The following is a 22,662-nucleotide window of genomic DNA, read 5'->3' on the forward strand; positions in this document are numbered from 1 at the left end:
AATATGAAAATTGATTTATTCTTTCATTTTTTGTAAGTATTGTATTTTATTATTTTGTTATTATAGCTATTGTAATCCTTTCTGTTTTTACGAGTTTTGCTTTCACTCATAGACAAAACTGGAATCACCACCGGTTCAATATTAAACCTATTTTTTCCTAGTTTTTTTCCCAGTTTTCTTTCCCCTTGCTTTATTGAGATATACTCGACATACAATATTGTGTAAATTTAAGGCGTACAACGTGATGGTTTGATACAAGTATATATTGTGAAATGGTGACCATAATTAGGTTATTTAACACCTCCACTACCTCACATGATACTGGTGATGATTTTATTTGTAGTGAGAACAGTTAAAATCTGCTCTTCTAGCAGCTTTCAAGTATATAATACATTATTATTATTTTTCTACATGATGTACAGCTTTATTTTTGGGGAGGCGGTACATTCTGTTCTAAAATTAAAAAAATTTAAATTGAAGTGTAGTTGATCTACAATGTTTCAGGGGTACAGCAAAGTGATTCAGTTATATACACACACACACACACACACACACACACACACACACACACACACACACATTCTTTTTCAGATTCTTTTCCATTGTAGGCTATTACAAGATATAGAATATGGTTCCCTGTGCTCTACAGTAGGTCCTGATTTTTTAATCTATTTTACATATTGTAGTGTGTATAGTACAGTATTATTAACTGTAATCACCAGGCTGTACATTCGATCCCCAGAACTTACTCATCTTAAAACTGAAAGTTTGTATCCTTTGACCAACATCTTTAGAGGATGATCAAGTCAAGGAAACAGATTTTCCCCTAGAAACATCCCGAAAGGAATGCAGCCCTGCTGACCCTTTGATTTCAGCCCATATTGGCCTTCTAATCTACAAAAGTGTAAGATAATTAATGTGTGTTGCCTTAAGTCAATAAATGTGTGTATTTTTTTTACAGCTGCAATGGAAACGCATGCAGACTTCAAGGGGGTTCGAGCAGTCCCGTCAGTAGCCATCTATCCTCCACAGCAGCCAGAGACCTCCCGCCACCTTCAGACAGATGGCGGCCCCGCTCTGGTCCAGGTCTGTGCGCTCCTGGCCCCATCACGGTCAAGGCGCGGTTCTCGTCTCCCCACGAGCCTTCACCGACCGGCCCCTCACACCACCGCTCCCAGCCCTTCCCCGACCCCGTCTCTCCCCCCCTGCTCTCCACCGGTTCCTCCCGCACACCGAGGGGTTCCCACCTCCGGCCCGTCCTTGCCCGAAGAGGTCCCGCCTCCGCTCTCACCAACGCACTCACTCGGCTTCTAGATCTGGACCCAGTGCCACTTTTTCAGGAGGCGTGGACATTTTATATACACATATATATGTGCACACACATGCACCTTGCTGAAAAGGCACAGAGGAGGAAGATAGGATACTATAGGGTAGAGGACTGAACATATATAAAAGATAAATATAGAATATATATATGAAAAGGGGATATCTATATATGTGGAACTATTATATAAGACATAGGACATATACACTACACATGTATAGGATAAATATAGAATATATGTATGAAAATAGGATATTTATATATGTGAAATTACTATATAGGATATAGGACATATATGCTACACATATATAGGATAAATATAGAATATATATATGAAAAATAGGATATTTATACATGTGAAACTATTATATAAGATATAGGATGTATATACTATACATATGATATATATATGAAAAGACTGTGTAGGAAAATACGTATATATAGGATATATAGAAAAGTGAAACTATCTCTTCTTTTCCTCCCCTTTAAAGGATACTATATAGATGAAACTTTCTTTGGGATATAGATACATAGATTATATATAATATACATATATATATGTAATATGTATATTAATATGTAAATAAATAATACACAAATAGGATATTTACATAGATATCCTATTTTTTGCCTCCATGGGAGAAACTATGTGAAACTATATATAATATATATGAAAGTATACATATAGGATATATATCTGCCTATATATTATAGCTTATACAGGATATAATACATATAAGAAAATATCTCCTACTTTCCTTCTCTGTAAACTATCTATATGAAACAATATTTGTGAAGAAATATATGTAGGATATAGGAGATATATATATACATGAAAAGAGAATTTTCTGTTTTCCTCTTTGAATCATGAGGGCAGGACCTTGTTTTGCTCACTGCTGAATCTACAGCACCTGAACCACACCTTCTGTGCGTCGAAAACTCAGTATTTGTTCCATGATTTATGTTTATAATTAAGCTCTTCATTAGACTAGTTATAAGCATTTCAGTGCAGTTTGAATTTTGAATATACCATATGGGAGCCTCCACAATATTTTCTGAACTTTGGGCCTCTACAGTCTTAACCTGGCTCTGTAAAAAAAAAAAAAGTATTTTCATGTACAGTGGTGGCCCAAATGCTCATCTCTGGTCTTCACCAATACCTGAGCATCACCGGGGCTGGGCCTCTGCTGCTTCTTACGGCCTGACTTGTGTTCAGGCCTGCTGGAGGCCTGGGATTTGGGATGGATCCCTGAACCCTCCCAATCCAGTTGCGCAGAGATGTGAGGGTCCAAAGAGGACCCTCATTTGCGATTTGAAACCACACTGATTCCCCTCCTTGACTGTGACCATTGCCTCCTTGACTGTGACCACTGCCTCCAAACTGGGAAATCTAACTCACTCGTTTTACTCGGAAGGGCCCTAAGCTGGGTTTTTATCTTGGTCACAAACACTCGTTATGCTCCTGGCACTTTCTCTCCCTCTCTTCTTGGATCAAAGATCATCCCCTCAGGGGAAAGCCAGCAGAAACTTCTGCAACTCACCCTAAAATTAAAATCAAGAGTCTGTGTCAAGCTCTTGTGAGACAGAAACCCTCAGTGCCAGGCCCTGAAGGACAAATAATGAAAAAAAAAAAACAACAACCTTTTGGCCAAGTATAATCTCAAATTTTGAATTCCACATGTACATTTTTTGCCATTGTTTCTCCCCCTATTAATTTTAACTCCGTAGAAGCAGAAGATAAGGATGTGTTGCTGGGTTAGTACTAATTATTACTGCTATCTTCATTAATGAGAATTTCTGATGTAAGTTGGGGTTTGAATCACAGCAGGTGTGTTGTACATTCAGATACATTTTAAATGTGATGTGCGAGCTGGTAGCTGTGTGCCTCATTTTACCACCAATGGAGGTTTGACTCCTAAATCATCATGCAAAACACTACCATTCTTTTGTTAGGTTTCCAAACAACAATGCGATGCCTTTGTGCCAATGACATGCATCCTATACATGATACAGTCTTTAAATGCCTGAGCACCGAGTCAGAGGATTTAAAAGGGCTTATGACTCATATCTCATGCCTTAATGCACCTGTTGTCAACATGTTTTCCTTCTTCATATAACAACGACCTTGTAGTCACAGAATTATAAGTGAAAGAAATAATTTCCATCACAGAAATGGAGGGGAATTAGCCAGGCTCACCATTATAGGCGTGTTAGAATCCTAGAAGGTGCTGTGCCTGCAATTTGGGCTTCTGCCACCAGGAGGTGCCCATCAGGAATCCTTTGGCTGATAATGAGCATCTGGCTCCAGGTGTACAGAGATGATGCCTACTGGCATCTAGCAAACAATACATCCGAAATCCAAATTTCACAAAGTACGTGTGTTAACAAAAAATCAATGTAACGGAAAATACCATGGGAAGGGAATGGAAGATCTGATACTTTGTGCCTTGCTGGATGTTTATTAATGTTCAATACAAATCTGGGTTTATTCTATCGTTGATTCATTCCACAAACATTTACATATTAAGTAACTGCTATGTGCCAGGCCTTCAGTTAAGTCCAAGAACACAGAAATGAGTCTGACAAATACCCAGTCTAGAATGTCTCCAAACCTGGCAGTCGTGTCCACACGTAAATAACTGAGGATAACCACATTCCAAGCACAGTCACATCTTTACCTAAGAGTTAAGGTCTAAAGAAGGGTGCCTTCACCTCTAGTGAATTTACTCTTGAAACATTTTTTAAATTGGGGCTTTCTGGACCATGAATGTATTGTTTGACCTCTAAAGTCTGACTTTTGTCATTCTGATCTTTAGCATATTGGAAGTAACGTTGTACAACCCTCTCGCACAGACTAATTGCCTACCCCGTGTCTGAGAAAGAAACATTCAGCCCCTGGCTTCTTGTTACCATTTAAGCTGCCAAAGAATCCTAATTAGCTGTCACAGTTCTTCCTCCATGTAGGAAACAGAAAATATGGAAGAGCAGCAATGGAGCTGGATCCCTTTCCTCCTGACCTTGCCTTTACATCCCAGATATTATTCTCTCTACAGCCACCCTCATCAAATCTTTACTCTTATTTGAATCAGACTAACAGAGCCATTTTAATACAATTCTGAATATTTACCCATCAACTCAACATCCATCATCAGTTGGAACTCCCGAATATTTTCTCTTGGTCGTGGAGGAAGTCCCACCCACCATGCTTGAAATGATCTTGCTTTTTTTAAATGAAGGTTCAGGGAAATTCCACTGCACAATGAATATATAGATGTCTCCTCACCCCAAAGAGGAGAATGTTGAGCTGGGTTGTTTATTGATTTTTTTTCCTACTGAAGGGAAGTTTCCCTTGAATATCAGAATCTTCCATGTCGCACCCAAGAGGTGGAGCTCTTCTCCCTGGTCCACTTTGTGACTTCATAGATAAGACCCTTCCTTTCAATAGTTATTGATAGAGTGGCTGCTATTGTTCTAGGCACCGGGAAATCAGCAATGGTCAAACCAACAAGGCCTTGGCCTCATAGGGGTGGACAGTGAACAGATAAACAAGGTCATGGTGATAAGTTCCAAGAAGAAAAATAAACCGGGGAAGGGGGATGGGGAGTGGTGGAGCTAAAGTGTTGCCATGTGGACTGGGGACTTTGGAGTTAAGACCTGAAGGAAGTGAGGGGGTGAGCTATGTGTGCGTCTGGCAGAAGAGACAGCAGATGTGTGGAAGTCTTGAGGCAGGAGCATGTCTGTGAGGTCCCCTGAATCTCCAGAAGGCAGTGTGGCTGGAGGGAAAGTCAGGAAATGAGGTCAGATGGTGAGGGTGCACAAGGGAGGACGGGGAGATTGGATGGTCTTAGTGGCAACTGTAAGGCATTTAGCTTTTACTCTGGGGGAGATGGAGATGCCACAGGAAGATCTTGAGTGGAGAAGTGATGTGATGTGACTCACATTTCTAAAGGAATGCTTTCACTGATGGGTTGAGAATAGTTTTGGGGATGGAAGACAAAGCCAAGAGCAGTAACACCAGCGGGGAAGCTTGGGGAAAGTTCACTTTACCTTCTAACCTTGACCCCACTTATTCAGTTCTAAATTAAACTTGGAAAGATTTTGTGCAGATATTCCTGAAGTTAGGGATGTAGCTAAAAGGCAAATTACTACTCATAAAACAAGGATACAAGTGATCAAAGTGGCTCTAATCGATTGATTTCTCAACACAATGCAGAACCAAATTTGTCATAAGAATGTTATATCCATTTTACAACTGAAGAAACTGAGGAACAGAGAGTTTAAGTATCCAGGCCCGGTTCTCATTTGTAAACATCAGAGCCAGGATTTAAATCCAGGCAATTTGCCACGACAGCCCAAACTCTTAAGCACTGTGTGCACTCTTTTCGTATAGCAATAGTCGTGTAGGATGTGGCATTGGCTGCACCTTTAGATCAGACATATGCTGCTCAGTTTGCTGCTGTCCCCACTACTCCATATTTTCTTTACACATTTTTTTAAGAAGATGTTGGGGGGAGGAGTTTATTAATTAATTAATTTATTTTTGCTGTGTTGGGGATTCGTTTCTGCGTGAGGGCTTTCTCTAGTTGTGGCAAGCGGGGACCACTCTTCATCGCGGTGCGTGGGCCTCTCACTATCGTGGCCTCTCTTGTTGTGGAGCACAGGCTCCAGACGTGCAGGCTCAGTAGTTGTGGCTCACGGGCTCAGTTGCTCCGCGGCATGTGGGATCTTCCCAGACCAAGGCTCGAACCCGTGTCCCCTGCATTAGCAGGCAGATTCCCAACCACTGGGCCACCAGGGAAGCCCTTCTTTACACATTTAAGTTACTGTGTGGATCTTGTATTCTAGGGTTATGATCCCTGGCCTTAATGTTCTCCAAGATCCCTTATGTAAATTCTCTGTAAGTGAGGTGGTACGGAGAGGTTATGTGGTTTCTTTCTAGGTCAAAGATGCCAAAGAGGTTTCATCTCTTATACCCATGACTGATGGTATTGGGAAGGACTGCCAGGGATGTCTGAGCATAATAGAAAGATGCGTTATATATTCGACTGGTGATGTTGAGTATTTTGTGTGAGGTATGTTTGCTGATGCTGCTCTTGGCTAATCCAGGATGGAAGGCAAGGTTGGCTTGCCCTCTCTGACACACTTTATCCTATTTTCCCAGTTTTCCTCATTTTCCTAGGAGGCAGAATCTCTGCTTGTCCTGATTTTGACTCTCAAAGAGGAAACTGATCCAAGCATTTGTCATTCTGACAAAATTTTCAGGAATGGATATATACAGTCTCTCCCATAAGTACGTTCAATCTGACAAAGGAGTGCAGGGAGAATTAATGCTTAGCCCAATGGTATGTTGTCTTGTTGGAGGGACTGCTAGCATCCATGCACGGAGGAGTTATTTTTGGCTGGAAGTGTGGGCTCTCCATGTGCCACGGTAAATAATCACCCATGAAGGAAAGGCCTGCACAGAGTCCTTGAACAGAGGTGGGCAAACATTTTCTGTAAAGAAATGGATAGTAAGTATTCTTGGCTTTGCTGGCTGTGCAGTTCCTCTCACAGCTACTGAACTCTGCCACAGCACTGCTAAAGCAGCCATGGACAATAATAAATAGATGGGTGTTCCTAACTTGTTACCATGGCAGCCGTAGTTTGCCAACCCCTGTCCTGAAGGATGAGTGACAGAAGTGAAAACAAAACAGGCCTTCGAAATGAGTATCATGAATCTTGGTTTCTAATGATGTGTCAGAACTCTGTGAGTTCACAGCGGCATTAGTCACAATAGCCAAAAGGTGGAAGCAACCCAAATGTCCATCGATGGATGAATAAATAAAATGTGGTCTATCCATACAATGGAATATGATTCTGCCTTGAAAAGGAAGGAAATTCTGACCCATGCTCCAGCATGGCTGAACCTTGAGGACGTTACGCTCGGTGAAATAAGCCCGACACAAAGGACAAATACTGTATGATCCCGCTTATATGTGGTACCTGGAGCGGTCAAATTCATAGAGACAGAAAGTAGGTTAGAGGCTACCAGGGGCAGGGAGAGGGGGGAATTAGTGTTTGATGGAGAGACTTAGTGTTTAAATGGGTATCGAATTTCGGCTTTGCAGATGAAAGAGTCCTGCTGGTGAATGTTGGTGATGGTTCCACAGCAACGTGAACGTGCTTAAAGCCACTGCCCTGTCCACTTACTAATGGTTAAGATGGGAATTGCCACACACACACACACACACACACACACACACACACACACACCTCTCGGTGCCTCAATCTCCTCATTTGAACTATAAGGATAAAAATAATACTATTTCTTGGGGTTGCTGTGAGGATTAAAGAAATGTTCACCTGCTGGGTAATGAACACCCAACACTTATAGAATCACTGCCATTTCTATTAGTATTACTGGTATAGTACTTCTATCTACATTTAACCTGTATCAGGAATCAAGACTTACTAACAATTCTGAAATGATGCTTTATATGTTAGAAACTGACAGGTGGATAGAGAAGAAGAGAATTAGGATCTAAAAGGTAGGTCTATGTTTGAGGAAAAGAAATACTGTTTTCTCTAAACTAAAACATTTATTCTCAGTCAAGCAACAAAAAATTCTGACACTAGTAAGTCAATTCCAGGGGAGGAACACTATTATTTGGTGTCCAAATAGGATGCTGTGATAGGAAGAGAGAGAGCGCACCGGATACATGGACCGAGTTAGTGCCGTACAGCCTACAGGCTCTTTCTCTGCCTCTGAAGCTTCATGTGCATCCATTAGGGTCTCCACTGATGGTGGGGGGACAAATATGGGTCCAGTCCCTGCCTCCAGCATGTGGCTCCACCCCCCTCTGTAGCTACAGATTCTATTCCTATAATGAGAGATTTACTTTCAGAATAGCCACCCATACAACCTAAATGTCCATCGATAGATGAATGGATAAAGTTGTGGTGTGTATATATATATATATATATATATATATATATATGTATATACACAATGGAATATTACTCTGCTGTAAAAAAGAATGAAATGATGCCACTTGTGGCAACATGGATGGACCGAGAGATGATCACACTAAGTGAAGTCAGTCAGACAGAGAAAGACAAATATCATATGATATCACTTATTTGTAGAATCTAAAAAATGATACAAATGAACTTATTTACAAAACAGAAACAGGCTCATAGGCATGGAAAAAGAACTTATGGTTACCAAAGAGGAAAGCGGGGGGAGAGGCATATATTAGGTGTTTGGGATTAGCAGATACAAACGACTATATATAAAATAGATAAACAACAAGGTCCTACTATAGAGCACAGGGAACTTTGCCCAATATCTTGTAATAAACTATAATGGGAAAGAATCTGAAAAGAATATATAGATATATATTTCTCTTTTTTTTTTGCGGTACGCGGGCCTCTCACTGTTGTGGCCTCTCCCGTTGCGGAGCACAGGCTCCGGACGCGCAGGCTCAGCGGCCACGGCTCACGGGGCCCAGCCGCTCCGCGGCACGTGGGATGTTCCCGGACCGGGGCACGAACCCGCGTCCCCTGCATCGGCAGGCGGACCCTCGACCACTGCGCCACCAGGGAAGCCCTATATTTCTGAATCACTTTGCTGAACAGCAGAAACTAGCTCAACATCGTAAATCAACTACACTTCAATGAAAAAAAAACCAACTCAGCAGGCGTTTCAGGAGTGATACTTGAGTCCAAATCCATCTTCTTTGCTGTGCGTGAAGTGCAGTTGGCTTTGCAATAGAGCAAGCAGCTGCCCCGTGGGCAGCTTTAGGGGCTCTTAAATGTCCCTGAGCCCCACAGCTCTGTCAGTCTTAAGTGGCTGTAGGGGGTGTGTTTTACTCCTGCTGCCGGGAGCCCGCCAGCCCCCTCGGCGGTAAGAGCCCCCAGAGCCCCCCGCGGGGCACCCCTGCCCCCTTCCCCCTCCCCTTCCTTTTTTCAGTTCATGTGCTTTGAGGTGAGGTAGGCTTTGGGCAATCAGTGTTAGGGCACCTGGGCTTCAAGGATAAAGAGGTCCCATCAGAGCATATCCCAGGATTTATACACGAGTGGCCTAGAAGCCATGTATTCTTTTCTCTTGGATGTGAGCCAGTTCTGAGACATCCATTTTGCCCCCACAAGGGGCAGCCTCTGTGAGAATGAAACTCATACAGAAGAAAGTGTGGCTATAGGTGAGGGGGTGGGAGAGAGAGAGACAAGGAGAATATTCTCATGGTATCTCTTGAGATTCTGAACAAAACCCCCCAAAACTAGCCCTGAATGAACTTTTCAATTATGTCAACCACACTGATTATTTTTTATACATAAACTTATGTCAGTGTGGGTGGGATTTCCTGTTATTTCCAACCCCTAAGAATCACAAAGGATCGTCTCATCAATATCTGAAATGCATCCATGAGGGATCCACTGCTTTCTTAAAAACCCAGCATCCTTGGGAGGCATAAGGCATCTTGCCTTCACATAATTTACAATTCAGCGCAAATAAGTCTTCCAGTGATTTCCTGAGAGGAGGTTTTGATATGGATGGAGGAGAACACAGGAGCTTACTGGACGTCTGGCTGGGGAAGGAAGAGAAAGCAAATAAAAATAAAAAGATGGTGGGCAGGGGAGATGGGCTTTAAAGACAGACCTGCTGCTCAGAGGTTTCCCAGGAGCCTCTGAACAGGTGTTGAGACGCTTCTCCAAGGATCCCTTGGCTTTCTTTCTCAAGGGCCTCTAAATGACACCAAAACATTATCTACACCAAGTGATTCTCTTTCAACACCTGTGATTCACAGAGCAGCATGGGGACAGCAGTGTAGGTTGTGGATTTTGATTTTTAAGTTGTGCAGCAGGTGGTGAGTCCTGTGGATGGATGTGAAATTGAATGCAGGGAGCTTCTCTACTTTCCTTGAGTCTCTGCATTTCTGCCAGTGATTTCATGACTCCCAAGATGACTCAAGTCATTCGGAACTCTTTAGGGCACAAATATCAGTGCGGACTTCTTTGATGACTGCTATGATAAGACTAACACAAATTGCTTTGCACAAAAGGACTCCATCCGCTCTTATTTAGGAAGTGGTGTGGTGGGATCCAAGTGTTTGAGCGGTGTCATAAGGAAATGACTTTTCTGCACAGTGTTTCTGGCTTCCTCTGTTGTCTTTAACTCCCTGGCAGGCTCTTTCCTCAAGATGGACCCTAATAACTCCAGCATATCCTCTCAGGGATAAGGAATAAGAACAAAAGGAGATAAAATGCTTCTCTCGCAGGAGTTCCAGCCAAAGTCTCAGGACTGTATCTGACTGGCTGGGATTGGATACTGGGTCTCTCCCTAAGCCAATGACAGTGTCCAGATGGATGCAGTGCTTTGATTGGCCACGACAGGTCACATGGCCACTGAAAGCTGGGATGGACATACCATTTAAATTGCATGGATTTAAAATAAATGAGGGGGCTTCCCTGGTGGCGCAGTGGTTGAGAATCCGCCTGCCGATGCAGGAAACACGGGTTCGTGCCCCGGTCCGGGAAGATCCCACATGCCGCGGAGCGGCTGGGGCCGTGAGCCGTGGCCGCTGGGCCTGCGCGTCCGGAGCCTGTGCTCCGCGATGGGAGAGGCCACAACAGTGAGAGGCCCACATACCGCAAAAAAAAATAAAATAAAATAAAATAAAATAAATAAGGGACTTCCCTGGTGGCGCAGTGGTTAAGAATCCGCCTGCCGATGCAGGGCACACGGGTTCGATCCCTAGTCCCGGAAGATCCCACGTGCCGCGGAGCAGCTGAGCCCGTGCGCCACAGCTACTGAGCCTGCGCTCTAGAGCCTGTGAGCCACAACTACTGAGCCTGCGTGCCACAACTACTGAAGCCCGTGTGCCTAGAGCCCGTGCTCCACAACGAGAAGCCACCACAATGAACGGCCCGAGCACCGCAACAAAGAGTAGCCCCTGCTCGCTGCGACTAGAGAAAGCCCACGCGGCAACGAGGAGCCAACGCAGCCAAAGATAAAGAAATTAAATAAATAAATTTGTAAGATAAATTAAATGAGCCATGGGTATGAAATACACACTGTGGGAATACAGTCAATAACTATGTATAATATCTTTGTGTGGTGACAGATCATAACTAGACTTATCTTGGTGATCATTTTGAAATGTATAGGCATATCAAATCACTAGGCTGTGTACCAGGAGCTGACATAGTGTTGTAGGTCAGTTATACTCCAGAACCACAACCAACCAACCAACCAAACAAACAAAAGAGATCAGATTTGTGATTACCAGAGGCGAGAGGTGAGGGGAGGGGGAATTGGATGAAGACAGCCATAGGTACAGAGACCCTTAGTTATAAGAGAAACAGGGACTAGGGACGTAATGCACAACACGAGAGACACAAGTAACCCTGCTGTGTGTTATACATGAAAGTTAAAAGAGTAAATCCTAAGAGTTCTCATCACAAGAAAAAACACTTCTCTCTATTTCTTTAATTATGTATCTATAGGAAGCGATGGATGTTCACTAAACTTACTGTGATAATCATCTCATGCTTAAGTCACATCATTATGCTGCGCACTTCAACTTATACAGTGCTGTGTGTCAATTATATCCTAATAAAACTGGAAGAAAAAAATAAAATAATTAAAAAATAGAATTTTGAAAAAGAAAGAAAAAATTTGCACAAATTTACTGCAAAGACGTGGAGGAATTTTCTAGAGAAAACCAGGTTATTGTTACCAGAAAAAGGGTAAATGAAAGCTGGAGAGACAAAGCATACATGTCTATGACAGTGGGAATCAACAGTGCTTCCTAAAAGCTGTACAACCAAGAAGAAACGCACAATGGAGGATATACCCAATTCATAATGAGGAACCAACAAATAGACTTTCTGGAATATAAAATGACACGCAGTGTTGCAAACCGGAAGCTGATAAAAGTTTAAGTAATAGACCTCCCCAGAGGTATCTGTGGTTTCTGAGATCTTTCTCTTCTGCAGGTTCACCTTCACAGTTTCCTTAGTGCTTTCCTGGGGCCACGACGGAGAGGGTCCTCCATAAATGATCAAGCAGATGGAACGGCATGTGGTCTCAGTGATAAGGAACAGCAGCGGGGGGCGGACTCATCACAGAAGACTTCATGCAAGAAGCACATCTTCAACAGGAACTTAAAAAGTAGGAACAGCTTGGATGGGTCAGAGCAAGGTGGTCAATGGTCTCTTGGTTGAACTTCCTGATCGTGGTTCAATAAATGCTTGTTTGAGGAAATAATAATAAAGTTAAGTAAACCACCCCTCTGCCTAAACTCTTGCAGTGATTATCTGACATCTACAGGACTAAAACCCCAGGGCCCGGCTTCCGCGGCTCCTCTGCAGCTGCGTTAGACTCCCTCTCCAACTACATGTCTTCACATATCAGGTTGTGATGTTTGACTAGTGGAATGAGACCCAGTTTCCTTATTTTTCAAATGAGGATCTTGCCCGTCTCTAGAAGTCAAGACCGTCACTGCGCCTGGCATGTAGTAAACGTTTCAGAGAAGGGAGTTATTTTTATCATTATCGTGAACAATCATCCTCCCACATGCAAGCCATGCTGAGCTCCAGTAGTTTTCCAAACATCCCACGATCACTCATGCCTCTGTCCTCTATCTTAGTTTGGAGTCTCTTTTAAAAAAAATATTTATTTATTTATTTATTTTTGGCTGCGTTGGGTCTTCGTTGATGCGTGCAGGCTTTCTCTAGTTGCGGCGAGCGGGGGCTGCTCTTCGTTGCAGTGCGCGGGCTTCTCACTGCGGTGGCTTCTCTTGTTGCAGAGCACGGGCTCTAGAGCGCAGGCTCAGTAGTTGTGGCGCACGGGCTCAGCTGCTCCGTGGCACGTGGGATCTTCCCGGACTAGGGCTCGAATCCATGTCCCCTGCACTGGCAGGCGGATTCTCAACCACTGCGCCACCAGGGAAGTCCCAGTTTGGAGTCTCTTGAAAGCAGAGCCTGAGACCAGGATTGGCTGTAGGCAGGAAAGTGGTTCATGGCAGCAGATGTGAGGAAGGTAAGGAAGACGAGAAGAGGAAGGAGGGAACAGCAACCAAAGGTGTGTTGTTGATTTGGTTGCCCCTGGAGCAGGTGGGGCTCAGCCCTGCCGGGGGCTTCTGAGCAAGTGTGTGGAAGGCACAGACGTCCAGAAGGATATGGAGACGGCAGCTGCTCTATGGGTGTAGGGTTGCCGCTGGGGAAGCTTGCTCCCCAGAAGACTGAGAAAGCTCCCCCAGCTTTGGAAATATCCCTGAGACAGATAAGCTGAGAGGCTCCCCAGGCTCTAGGGTGGGACACCGTCAGAGGATGTACAACACTTTCTACCTCAGTTACAGCTGAAATCACCGGGGGCCAAGACAGTACGGCCACACAGCACCAAGACCACCTCTGAGCACCTTCCTTCATGCGGTTTCCTCTGCCTGCCGTGTCCTTTCGTGTCTTTTTCAATCTAGCCAACTGGATGTATATTCATCCTTCAGGCCTTAATTGAAAAATTTCCCCTGGGAATGCTTTCATGACTCAGTTATACATCTGCTCCTCAGCGTTCCTTGTTTCTTACTGCACTGTTCATTCATTCATTCCACAGACACCTGCTGAGTACCTACTACAGGCCTGGCATTGTTGTAGGCGACGGGGATACAGCAGCGAATGAAGCGGACCAAGGTAGCACTGCCCTCATGGAGTTCACATCCCGGTGAGACAGTGTGACAATAGATAAAATGAAAAATTTGAATACATAATACAGTGGAAGACATATAAATACAGGAGGTACAATTACATAGACTAGACTATACATAGATGACATATATGAATAAATATGACGGGCAAAGAGGAAGCAGGGATGGAGAAAGGCAGGGCTGTGTGAACATGTTACAAGCTTTGTTCAGGAAAGGCTTCGGCAGGAAGGTAAAGGAGGGAGCAGCCTGCACAGCCATCGAGGCGAAGACGGTTTAGCCGACGCGGGAGGAAAGGGTCTCTGAACTGCAAGGGAACAGCAAAGCCTCCAGCGCGGCTGGAACGGAGGTAGCGAGAGGGTGCGTGGCCAGCTGGACTGCCCTCGCCCTGTCCTCGTAAACACTTCGACTTTGCCTTTCAGACGGGAGGGGGCCAGTGGACGGTTCTGAGCTGAGGAATGACATCACCGGCCTTGCACTCGGGTCATCCTGGCTGCTGCATGCGGCCGAGGGGGCCCCTGGGAAACCAACGAGGAGGTTACCGCTCTGACCCAGGAGGGTCACGGTGGCTTGGAGTGGGGTGGTGGCAGGACACCAGGGGAAGGGTTGGCTCCTGGCTCCTCGGTGTGTTCAGATATAGCACTGCCAGCGGGATGTGCTGAAGGACTGGACGCGGGAGGGAGAGAGAACGGGGCCTCCGGGATGTCCCATGATGCTGCTCGGAGCCGCTCGCGGGACGGATGTGCCCGGCACCGATGGCACGGGGCTTCTGGAACACGTGGGCGGCGGCGTGTGCCACGGGGCGTGTCTTCTTCCAGCCGTGCCTTCTCTCCAAGCCACTGAGGACGGGGGTGTGCCTCTAACTTGGGGTCCTAACCTCTGAAACGGGACCCGGCGCTTAGCGGCGACGCAGAGCTGCGCCCGTCCGCGGCCCTCGCGTGGGTGGACACGCGCCCTGGGCTTCTCGCGGGGGCGGAGAGGTTCTGCGGCCCCTGCCTGGCTCCGGGACCACGAGGACGGGAGCCCCCCTCCCCGGACGGCGCCCCTCCCCAGCCCGGGGCGTCCGCTGGCGTCTCACAGCATCAGAGGAGCTGCCGGGGTGCCTCTGTCTCCACAGCGTGACGAGCCCCCCTCCCCCGCCGACGGGCACCGCGCCCCAAGCTGCCTGGCAGAGCGGACTCAGCCCCCCGCCTGGCGCACCCCCCCGAGGGCCTTCGTCTCCGATCACTTCCGCGCTCGATTTAAAGGGGGAAGCGAGAGCCAGAGGGAAGGCAAGGAAGGGTCCTCGGCACTTCCAGGAGGCCGGGCGGGAGCCGCTCATCCCACCCCTGAGTCGAGGCGCGTCCTGCGGGTTCGGCCGGGCAGCGGAGAACGGTCGCGAGTCACAGCTGGGGGCCGCCGTGCGCTTTACACCCACACGGATTTTCCACCGCGCCTTGCGCACTCAGATCCCCTCGGAGCGCGGCTGCGGACGCGTTCGTCTAGCTGCTGATGCCCCCTTCCCGCCCCCTCCCAGCCGGGCGGTCGGGGGACCGGAGCCCCCGTTGGGACGGCGGGCCTTCCTCCCTCGCGACCCCCCAGGAGGTGGGGAAGGGGCCGCGGGCACCTGGAAACGCGGCAGGTCAGAGCATCACAGAGCAAGACTCCTCCCAGACAGGTTCCACTCCGGGGCAGGAAAACCAGAGCAGGACGGGGGGGTCCGCGAACGCCGGGCTGCCGCAGGCCCGGGGGGTGTCGACTTGCCTTAATGACGTCTTCATCGGAAGAGCGGCACTCCACGGACTTGAGGTCCGTCACGGCGCCGTCCTCCTCCACGGAGACCACCTTCACCGGCACGGCCACCGACTTCCCAGTGAGGATGGCTGTGTTCAGGATCTCCGCCTCCTGGAAGAGCAGACACAGCCTGCGGTCACACCCCCGCCCGCGCGCGTGCAGACCGCCGTCCCCAGCCGCCCTACACAGAGCTCCACCCCCACCCAGGCTCAGCAAGGCCGGCGTGGGCACCGGCCCGGGGCTCACGGCGGCCAGGAGTAACGTTCTGCCACCACCCACACCCGCGCAGGGAGAGTAGGATGGAGAAGGGGTATCGTGTGCAGGGGCGAAGGGGCAAATGGATCACTAAGATTGTGCTTGACAAAGCTCACCACGGGCCAGGAGCTGTCCTAAGCACTTTATAAACACGGACCTATGAGTTCTCACAGCCTCCCAACGCGCATTCGTACTCGCTCCATTTTGTGGATGGCACAGAGAGGTTCTGTCATTTGCCCAAGGTCACACAGCTAGGAAGTAGTGAGGGTGGGATTGGAACCCAGGGCGTTCAGCTCCTGAGTCCATGTGTTCGCCATTCCAATCGGTACAAATGCACACAAAATGATTCCAGTGTAAGCAGTCAACTGTTGGCCAGAGGAGCAAGGTGCCTAGATTCGTAATGATGCGGGGGGCAGGCAGGGAGAGGCTGTGAGAGACCCTCACTCTGTCGGCTGTCGCTCAGGCTTCTTTCACGTCCTGTCAATTTTCACATCCTGGCCTCTGTGCTTGTCTGGAGTGCTAGGATGGCCCCAGTGACACTCCCAGAGCCCCATCAACGTGACACACGCACGCACAACACACACACGCACCCCCCGCCCCCCGCACACACCCAAGCACGCATTTTCCCTACGAAACACTCCCTCCAGAGCCCAGCTCAACACACGTGTCCTCTGGGACACCCCCCGCACGCCCCTGTTATTTGCTTGCAGAGGCCGAGGACATGACAGCCCCTCAGAGCCCAGGAGAGAAAGGCAGGGCCTCTCCTTCAGGCACCCGACACAGCTGCCGTTCTACTGTTACTTGTGGTCGTTCAACCCTTTCATCCCTCCTCTAGACGGTAAGCTCTGCGGGCTGCGTTTGCCTTCTGTTCACCGGAACCTCGCCCAGAGCCCGCGAAGGGCCCAACAGGGAAGGGCCTGGGACCCACGTCAGCGTGAGCGTCTCCACGCTGTGTGTCTCAGTCCCCTGTGCACGAGCACCTTCTTTCTTACTTTTCACTTTGATTGGAGTGGACTTGACTTACAATGTTGTGTTGGTTCCAGGTGCACAGCAAAGTGACTCAGTTACATATATACATATATTTATTCTTTTTCAGATTCCTTCCTGTTATCGGTTATTACAGGATATTAGAGTTCCCTGTGCTCTACAGTAGGTCCTGGTTGTTTAGCTCTTTTATATACAGTCGTGTGTACCTGTTCATCCCAAACGCTAATTTATCCCTCCCGCACCTTCCCTTTTGGTGACCATCATTTGTTTTCTATGTCTGTGATTCTATTTCCGTTTTGGAAAGAAGTTCATTTGTATCGCTGTTTTAGATTCCACATAGAAGTGCCATCACATGATGATTTGTCTGCATGAGTCCCTGCTTCTTGGCACCAGGCACACAGGTGACTTTTCCCGGACACTGAGCAATAATTCTTACTCGGCACTTCTCTCCCCAGTGCGCCCATGCCTTCTTCGGCTACTCTTATACTGTTGTGGCTGGTGAACTGGCACAGTCCTGGGAGATCACGTGAGCCCATTTCTCAGATAGAGAACACTGAGCCCTAGGAATCTCATTCTTCTCTGCAGCGATTGTCACTTCTAATCACATGAAAATCAAAGTCCCTATGTAACCCCAAATCTCTGTATAACAAGACTTCTGAGTTCTAGCCCATGGCGTTCTCAGTTCAACCCCCGTTCATCACACGTCCATCGTGTTCTAAGAGGTTCTGTGTCAGCACGCACACCGAGTTTCTTCTGTCAGTCTGAACTTGACTGACCTAGCCTTGGTACAGCAAAACGAGAAAACATCTGGGCAGGCAGTAAGAGCTGTTCAGGGAGGCTTTTACACCTCTTAGAGACAGGCTTGCAGAGATTCTGGTTAATTTGGTTTTCATGTGAAATCACAAACGCCTGTTTAGCCGCACGCCAGAAGAAGGCGTAGAAGTTTATCATCTTAAAATTACATAACCGTTTTCCTTATGTTAACTTTCCATTTCTTATATAAGATCTTACTTTTCCTTTATAGGACTTGGTTCATTTTATACTTAGCTCATTTGGCTTAGCCTTTGGAAATGATAATATATTTAGAGAGACATATATGTATATAAATAGATACTTTGTTCCTTTATTTTAATTCTGAAAGACAAGACTGCAGTTTGTAATCTTCCTGAATTTCAGAGACCATGCCTCAAGCCGTCTGAATATGCATAGGCCTCCAAAGGCCCCACTGCTTATGCACCTTTTTTCTTCCTCCCCTGTGGGTTCCCAGCCAGATTTTGTTTTATTTTGGGCACAAATATAGTAAAAGAATAAAGGAGCCCAGTCAGAACGTGGTGCTACTTTCTGTTGCCTCTGGGAGGGAAAAAGGCCGGGCGGATTTTTCTACTCTAAAGGGTAGAGATCAAAAGGAACTATTCTTACTTTGGGAAGAAGTGGAAAAAAGCATTCTAACTCTGGGGTCCAAACAGGCCCACTTCACAGGGAAAAAACACTCGAGGGGCAGCATTAGAACACCAGTATCAAAGAAAACAATTCTGCACATCAGTGGTGGAAAGGTAAAGGGCATGTCTGCTCCGACTCAAAAGGCCTTGAATGCATCTGCAGTCAGGTCAGCAGCATGAGAGACGACCCTGGGGTAACCAGTGAGCAGCTGTGAGCCCGCACATCTGGGGTGTTTCCTTATCCTCCGAACAGAAATCATCACTCTGCCGGCAGGATCTCGGTGGGGATTACGGACTGGGTTTTCAGCCTTGGTATATTCCCCTGCCTTCGCTGTGCAATTCTTTGACGTCAAGAACCTTCTCTTAACTCTGCTCAATATTCGGCAATAACCTAAATGGGAAAAGAATTTGAAAATGACTAGGATATATATATATATATATACACACACATATATATGTGTGTATATATATGTTTACAGAGTATATATATAACTGAATCACTGTGCTGTACACCTGAAACTAACACAACATTGTTAATCAACTCTACTCCAATATAAAATAAAAACTAAAAAAAAGAAACCTAGATCAAATCCACCCAATAATCCATGGACTTCATGGTTATAAAAAGCAATATATTCCCTACTGCTTTTGTGTTTTAAGTTGTTGCTGTGTCTTGTTTGAATTAGTTAAGTTTGTTTCTTTCACTTGCATTAATAAAGTTTTGAGTAGTACAAAAAATAAAATAAAAAGTAAAGAAGGTGAGAAAAAAAAAAAAAAAAAAAGAACCTTCTCTTATGCATCACTGGCTTTTTTCTCCAGGACGTGCATGGTGTGTGGATGGTTCTCAGAAGTCTCTAGACAAGAGGGTGGTGGTGAAAGTGCCTGCTGAGCCCTGGCTTGGGCTGAGACCTCATCCCATAAAACCCTTAAACTCAGCTGCCTTACTGCCATGAGCTCAGCTTATCAGAGCCCCTGAGCCTAGGAAACAAAGGCGGCATCTCTCGAGAAAGCTCTGTCTCCGTTCTTACTGACAGTTCCATGATCGCCTTCTGCCACCTGGACATCCTGTTCTTGCCAGTAAGTCCTCCCTGGGAACCTGACAGCACAGCTGCAGAACTTCAGGGTCACCAGAGGATAGGAGGGAGTGTGGGTGGGGGAAGAGAAGCTGACTGTAGCACCAGAAAAAGGGACCAACCTCACGAGCGAGGCCACCCATCCTTTTCTTGGAATCTAACTAATTATCATCTATTGTAAGGAGACAATAACCGTCCTCATTTTGCTGGAGAAATGATGACCCGCATCTCGGTTTGGAAAGCCCCTAGAATAGATGCTGGGACGAGGACTCAAGGGCCATTTGTTTGGGAGGTTCAGGAAACTTCAGGAAGGGAGTGGGGAAGGGATACGGGGAGGAAGTGGCAGCCAGCGAGGGTGTGTGTCCTGCCAGTGACCACAGTGGAGGCTGGAGCTTAGTCCTGCAGGGGCTGATCTCTTTTACGAAATACGCCGTGCATTTTATATATTTCAATATGTTATTTCCCTGCGAGGAAGTTATCTGAAATACACCCCTTAAAATAATTCCACAGAGGGGCAAGTGAGCTGGGGTATTTATACATCCGTCCAGCCTGCTGTGTGTGCAGGCAGACAGGCTTTGACAGTCCCAAGGAAAGCTCCTGGCAGACGGCAACACTGGGAATTGGTCTGGAAGGGTGTAAGGGAAATGCCTACAGCATCGACAGTCTGCTGTGACTTAAGTGTGAAGTAATTTGTCATATGGAGGTCTAACGGATTGGAACCAACATTAGAGTGTTTGTTTTTTAAAAATTTCCTCCTGCTTCTAGGATTCCAATTTTCTCTTTGTGTATGAGCACAGTCATTTGTTCGTACGCACTCTTGAAAATTAATTTTAAAACAGAGGAGAAGATAATGGGGACAGGAAAACATTACATGAGACGGGGAACACGCTAAAACACGTCAAAAACAGAAATAGACTCACAGACATAGAAAAACAAACTTACGGTTACCAAAGGGGAAAAGAGAACAGAGGGATAAATTAGGAGTTTGGGATGAACAGAGACACACAACTCTATATAAAATAGAGAACCAACAGGGACCTACCGTAGAGCACAGGGAGCTCTACGCAATATCTTGTAATAACCTATAAGGGCAAAGAATCTAAAAAAGAACATATAGGTATGACTGAATCACTTTGCTGGACACCTGAAACTAACACAACATTGTAAACCAACTACATTTCAATAAAAAACTTTAAAAAACGCATCAGGAGATGGATCTGTACGGTAGAGACAGTCTGTAACTCACCCACCACGCATATTGTGCCTTCCTGCCTACTTACCAAAATGCCAATTTCGTTTGAGGCTGTAAAATGCCCGGCTAAAATTATTACATTTCTTTGGCTGCACTTAAGCTGTGACACAGTTCTGGTCTGTGACATATAAATGGCAGTCACTGGGTGAAGCTTCCATGGAAGTTTAAAAAAAAAAACAGATCCTGAAGGTTGTTTCGTGCCACCCCTTTCTTCCTCCCCACTGTCCACGGACGATGCCGGAGTTGGTGCTGTCTCTTGTACCCCCAAAGTTGGAGTTTGCTGTTAAGAGCCACACGGCTCCGTGTAGTACAGTTGGTTAAGGCTGAGGAAAGCTCACATGGGACCATTGGGTTCAAATCCCACCTTTGATGCGATTCACTGGGTGACCTTGGGCAACTTAACTCTTTAAAAAAAAATTTTTTTTATTAAATATAATTTGTTTTTGACTTTTTGGCTTAGTCCCCCAAACCCGAGCTCCCCGCATTGGAAGTGCAGGGTCTTAACCATTGGACTGCCAGGGAATCCAACTTGCTTAACTCTCGGTGCCTAAATTTTCTCAACTCTAAAATGAGGATAACAGTACCCACCCTTGCGTTTGCCCTATAGGTTTAGGTGAGTTTATAATTGCGGAGTGTTTACAACACTGCCTGGTGCCTAGGAAGTTCTAAGTGTTCGATAAAGACAGTAAGTCCCTTACACACGAACCTTCAAGTTGCAAACCCTTTAAAGACGCAAACGTGCATTCCATCAACATCGGGGTGAGTGAAATTGCAACTTGCCCTCCACCTCCTGTTGCTGACGATTCTGCAGCTCTACCCTCGCCCACCTCCAGTTGTGACTCCAGCCATAACTCTTCCTGCCTGTTCACTCGATGCCAGCCCCTGGATGCCAGCTGTTGCACTGGTACTACTGTACTTTTCAAGGGACTGTAGAGTAAGATTAAAAATGTTTTCTTTATTTTTTGTGTTTGTTTTTTATGTATTATTTGTGTGAAAAGTATTATAAACCTATTACCGTACAGCACTATATAGCCAACTGTGTTAGCTGGGTACCTAGGCTAACTTGCTTGGACTTGAGAAGAAACTGGAACTACGTACCCGCTCTCAGAATGGACCTCAGAATGGACTTACTGGACCCAAAGGTGCATGGTGACTGCGAAGGAGTAGAGTGTCCCCCAGAATTCCTGTCCCCTTGAAACCTCAGAATATGACCCGACTTGAACATAGAGTCGTTGCACATATAGTTAGTTAAAATGAGGTCATGTTGGGGTTGAGTGGACCCTAATCCAACGGCTGGCGTTCCCCACAGGAAGAGGAAACACAGTCAGAAGCACAGGGAAGACGATCCTGTGAAAATGGAGGTGGAGGTGGGAGGGCTGCAGCCGCCAGCTGAGGAGCAGCAAAGACGCTGTGGCCTCCCCAGAAGCTGGAAGAGGCAGGAACTGTCCTCCCCAAGAGCTGTCTGAGGGAGCATGTCCTGTTGACACCTGGAGGGTTTTTTTTTTTTTTTTTTTGCAGTACGCGGGCCTCTCACCACCGTGGCCTCTCCCGTTGCGGAGCACAGGCTCCAGACGCGCAGGCTCAGTGGCCACGGCTCACGGGCCCAGCCGCCCCGCGGCACGTGGGATCCTCCCGGACCGGGGCACGAACCCGCGTCCCCTGCATCGGCAGGCGGACTCTCAACCGCTGCGCCACCAGGGAAGCCCGACACCTGGATTTTTGATTTGGAGATTCCTGAACTGTGAAAGAATAAATTTCTGGTTTTTTTTTTAATTGAAGCATAGTTGATTTACAATGTTGTGTTAATTTCTGCTGTACAGCAAAGTGATCCCGTTATACACATACATACATTCCTTTTCATCTTCTTTTCCATTGTGGT

At 46.5% G+C, this 22,662-nt stretch overlaps 1 protein-coding gene across 2 annotated transcripts in view; it reads right to left on the minus strand.

The window, feature by feature from the left end:
• The window catches only part of TMEM132D (transmembrane protein 132D), a 655,515-nt gene that overhangs the window by 64,869 nt on the left and 567,984 nt on the right, over nt 1-22,662 (minus strand). For both annotated transcript variants that reach the window (XM_067015547.1, XM_059040015.2), the window contains exon 5: nt 15,748-15,888. In XM_067015547.1, coding sequence (XP_066871648.1) covers nt 15,748-15,888 — 141 coding nt within the window. The remainder of the gene's footprint in view (nt 1-15,747; nt 15,889-22,662) is intronic.

The sequence above is a fragment of the Kogia breviceps genome, chromosome 15 (assembly GCF_026419965.1).
Source record: "Kogia breviceps isolate mKogBre1 chromosome 15, mKogBre1 haplotype 1, whole genome shotgun sequence".
NCBI lineage: Eukaryota > Metazoa > Chordata > Mammalia > Artiodactyla > Physeteridae > Kogia > Kogia breviceps.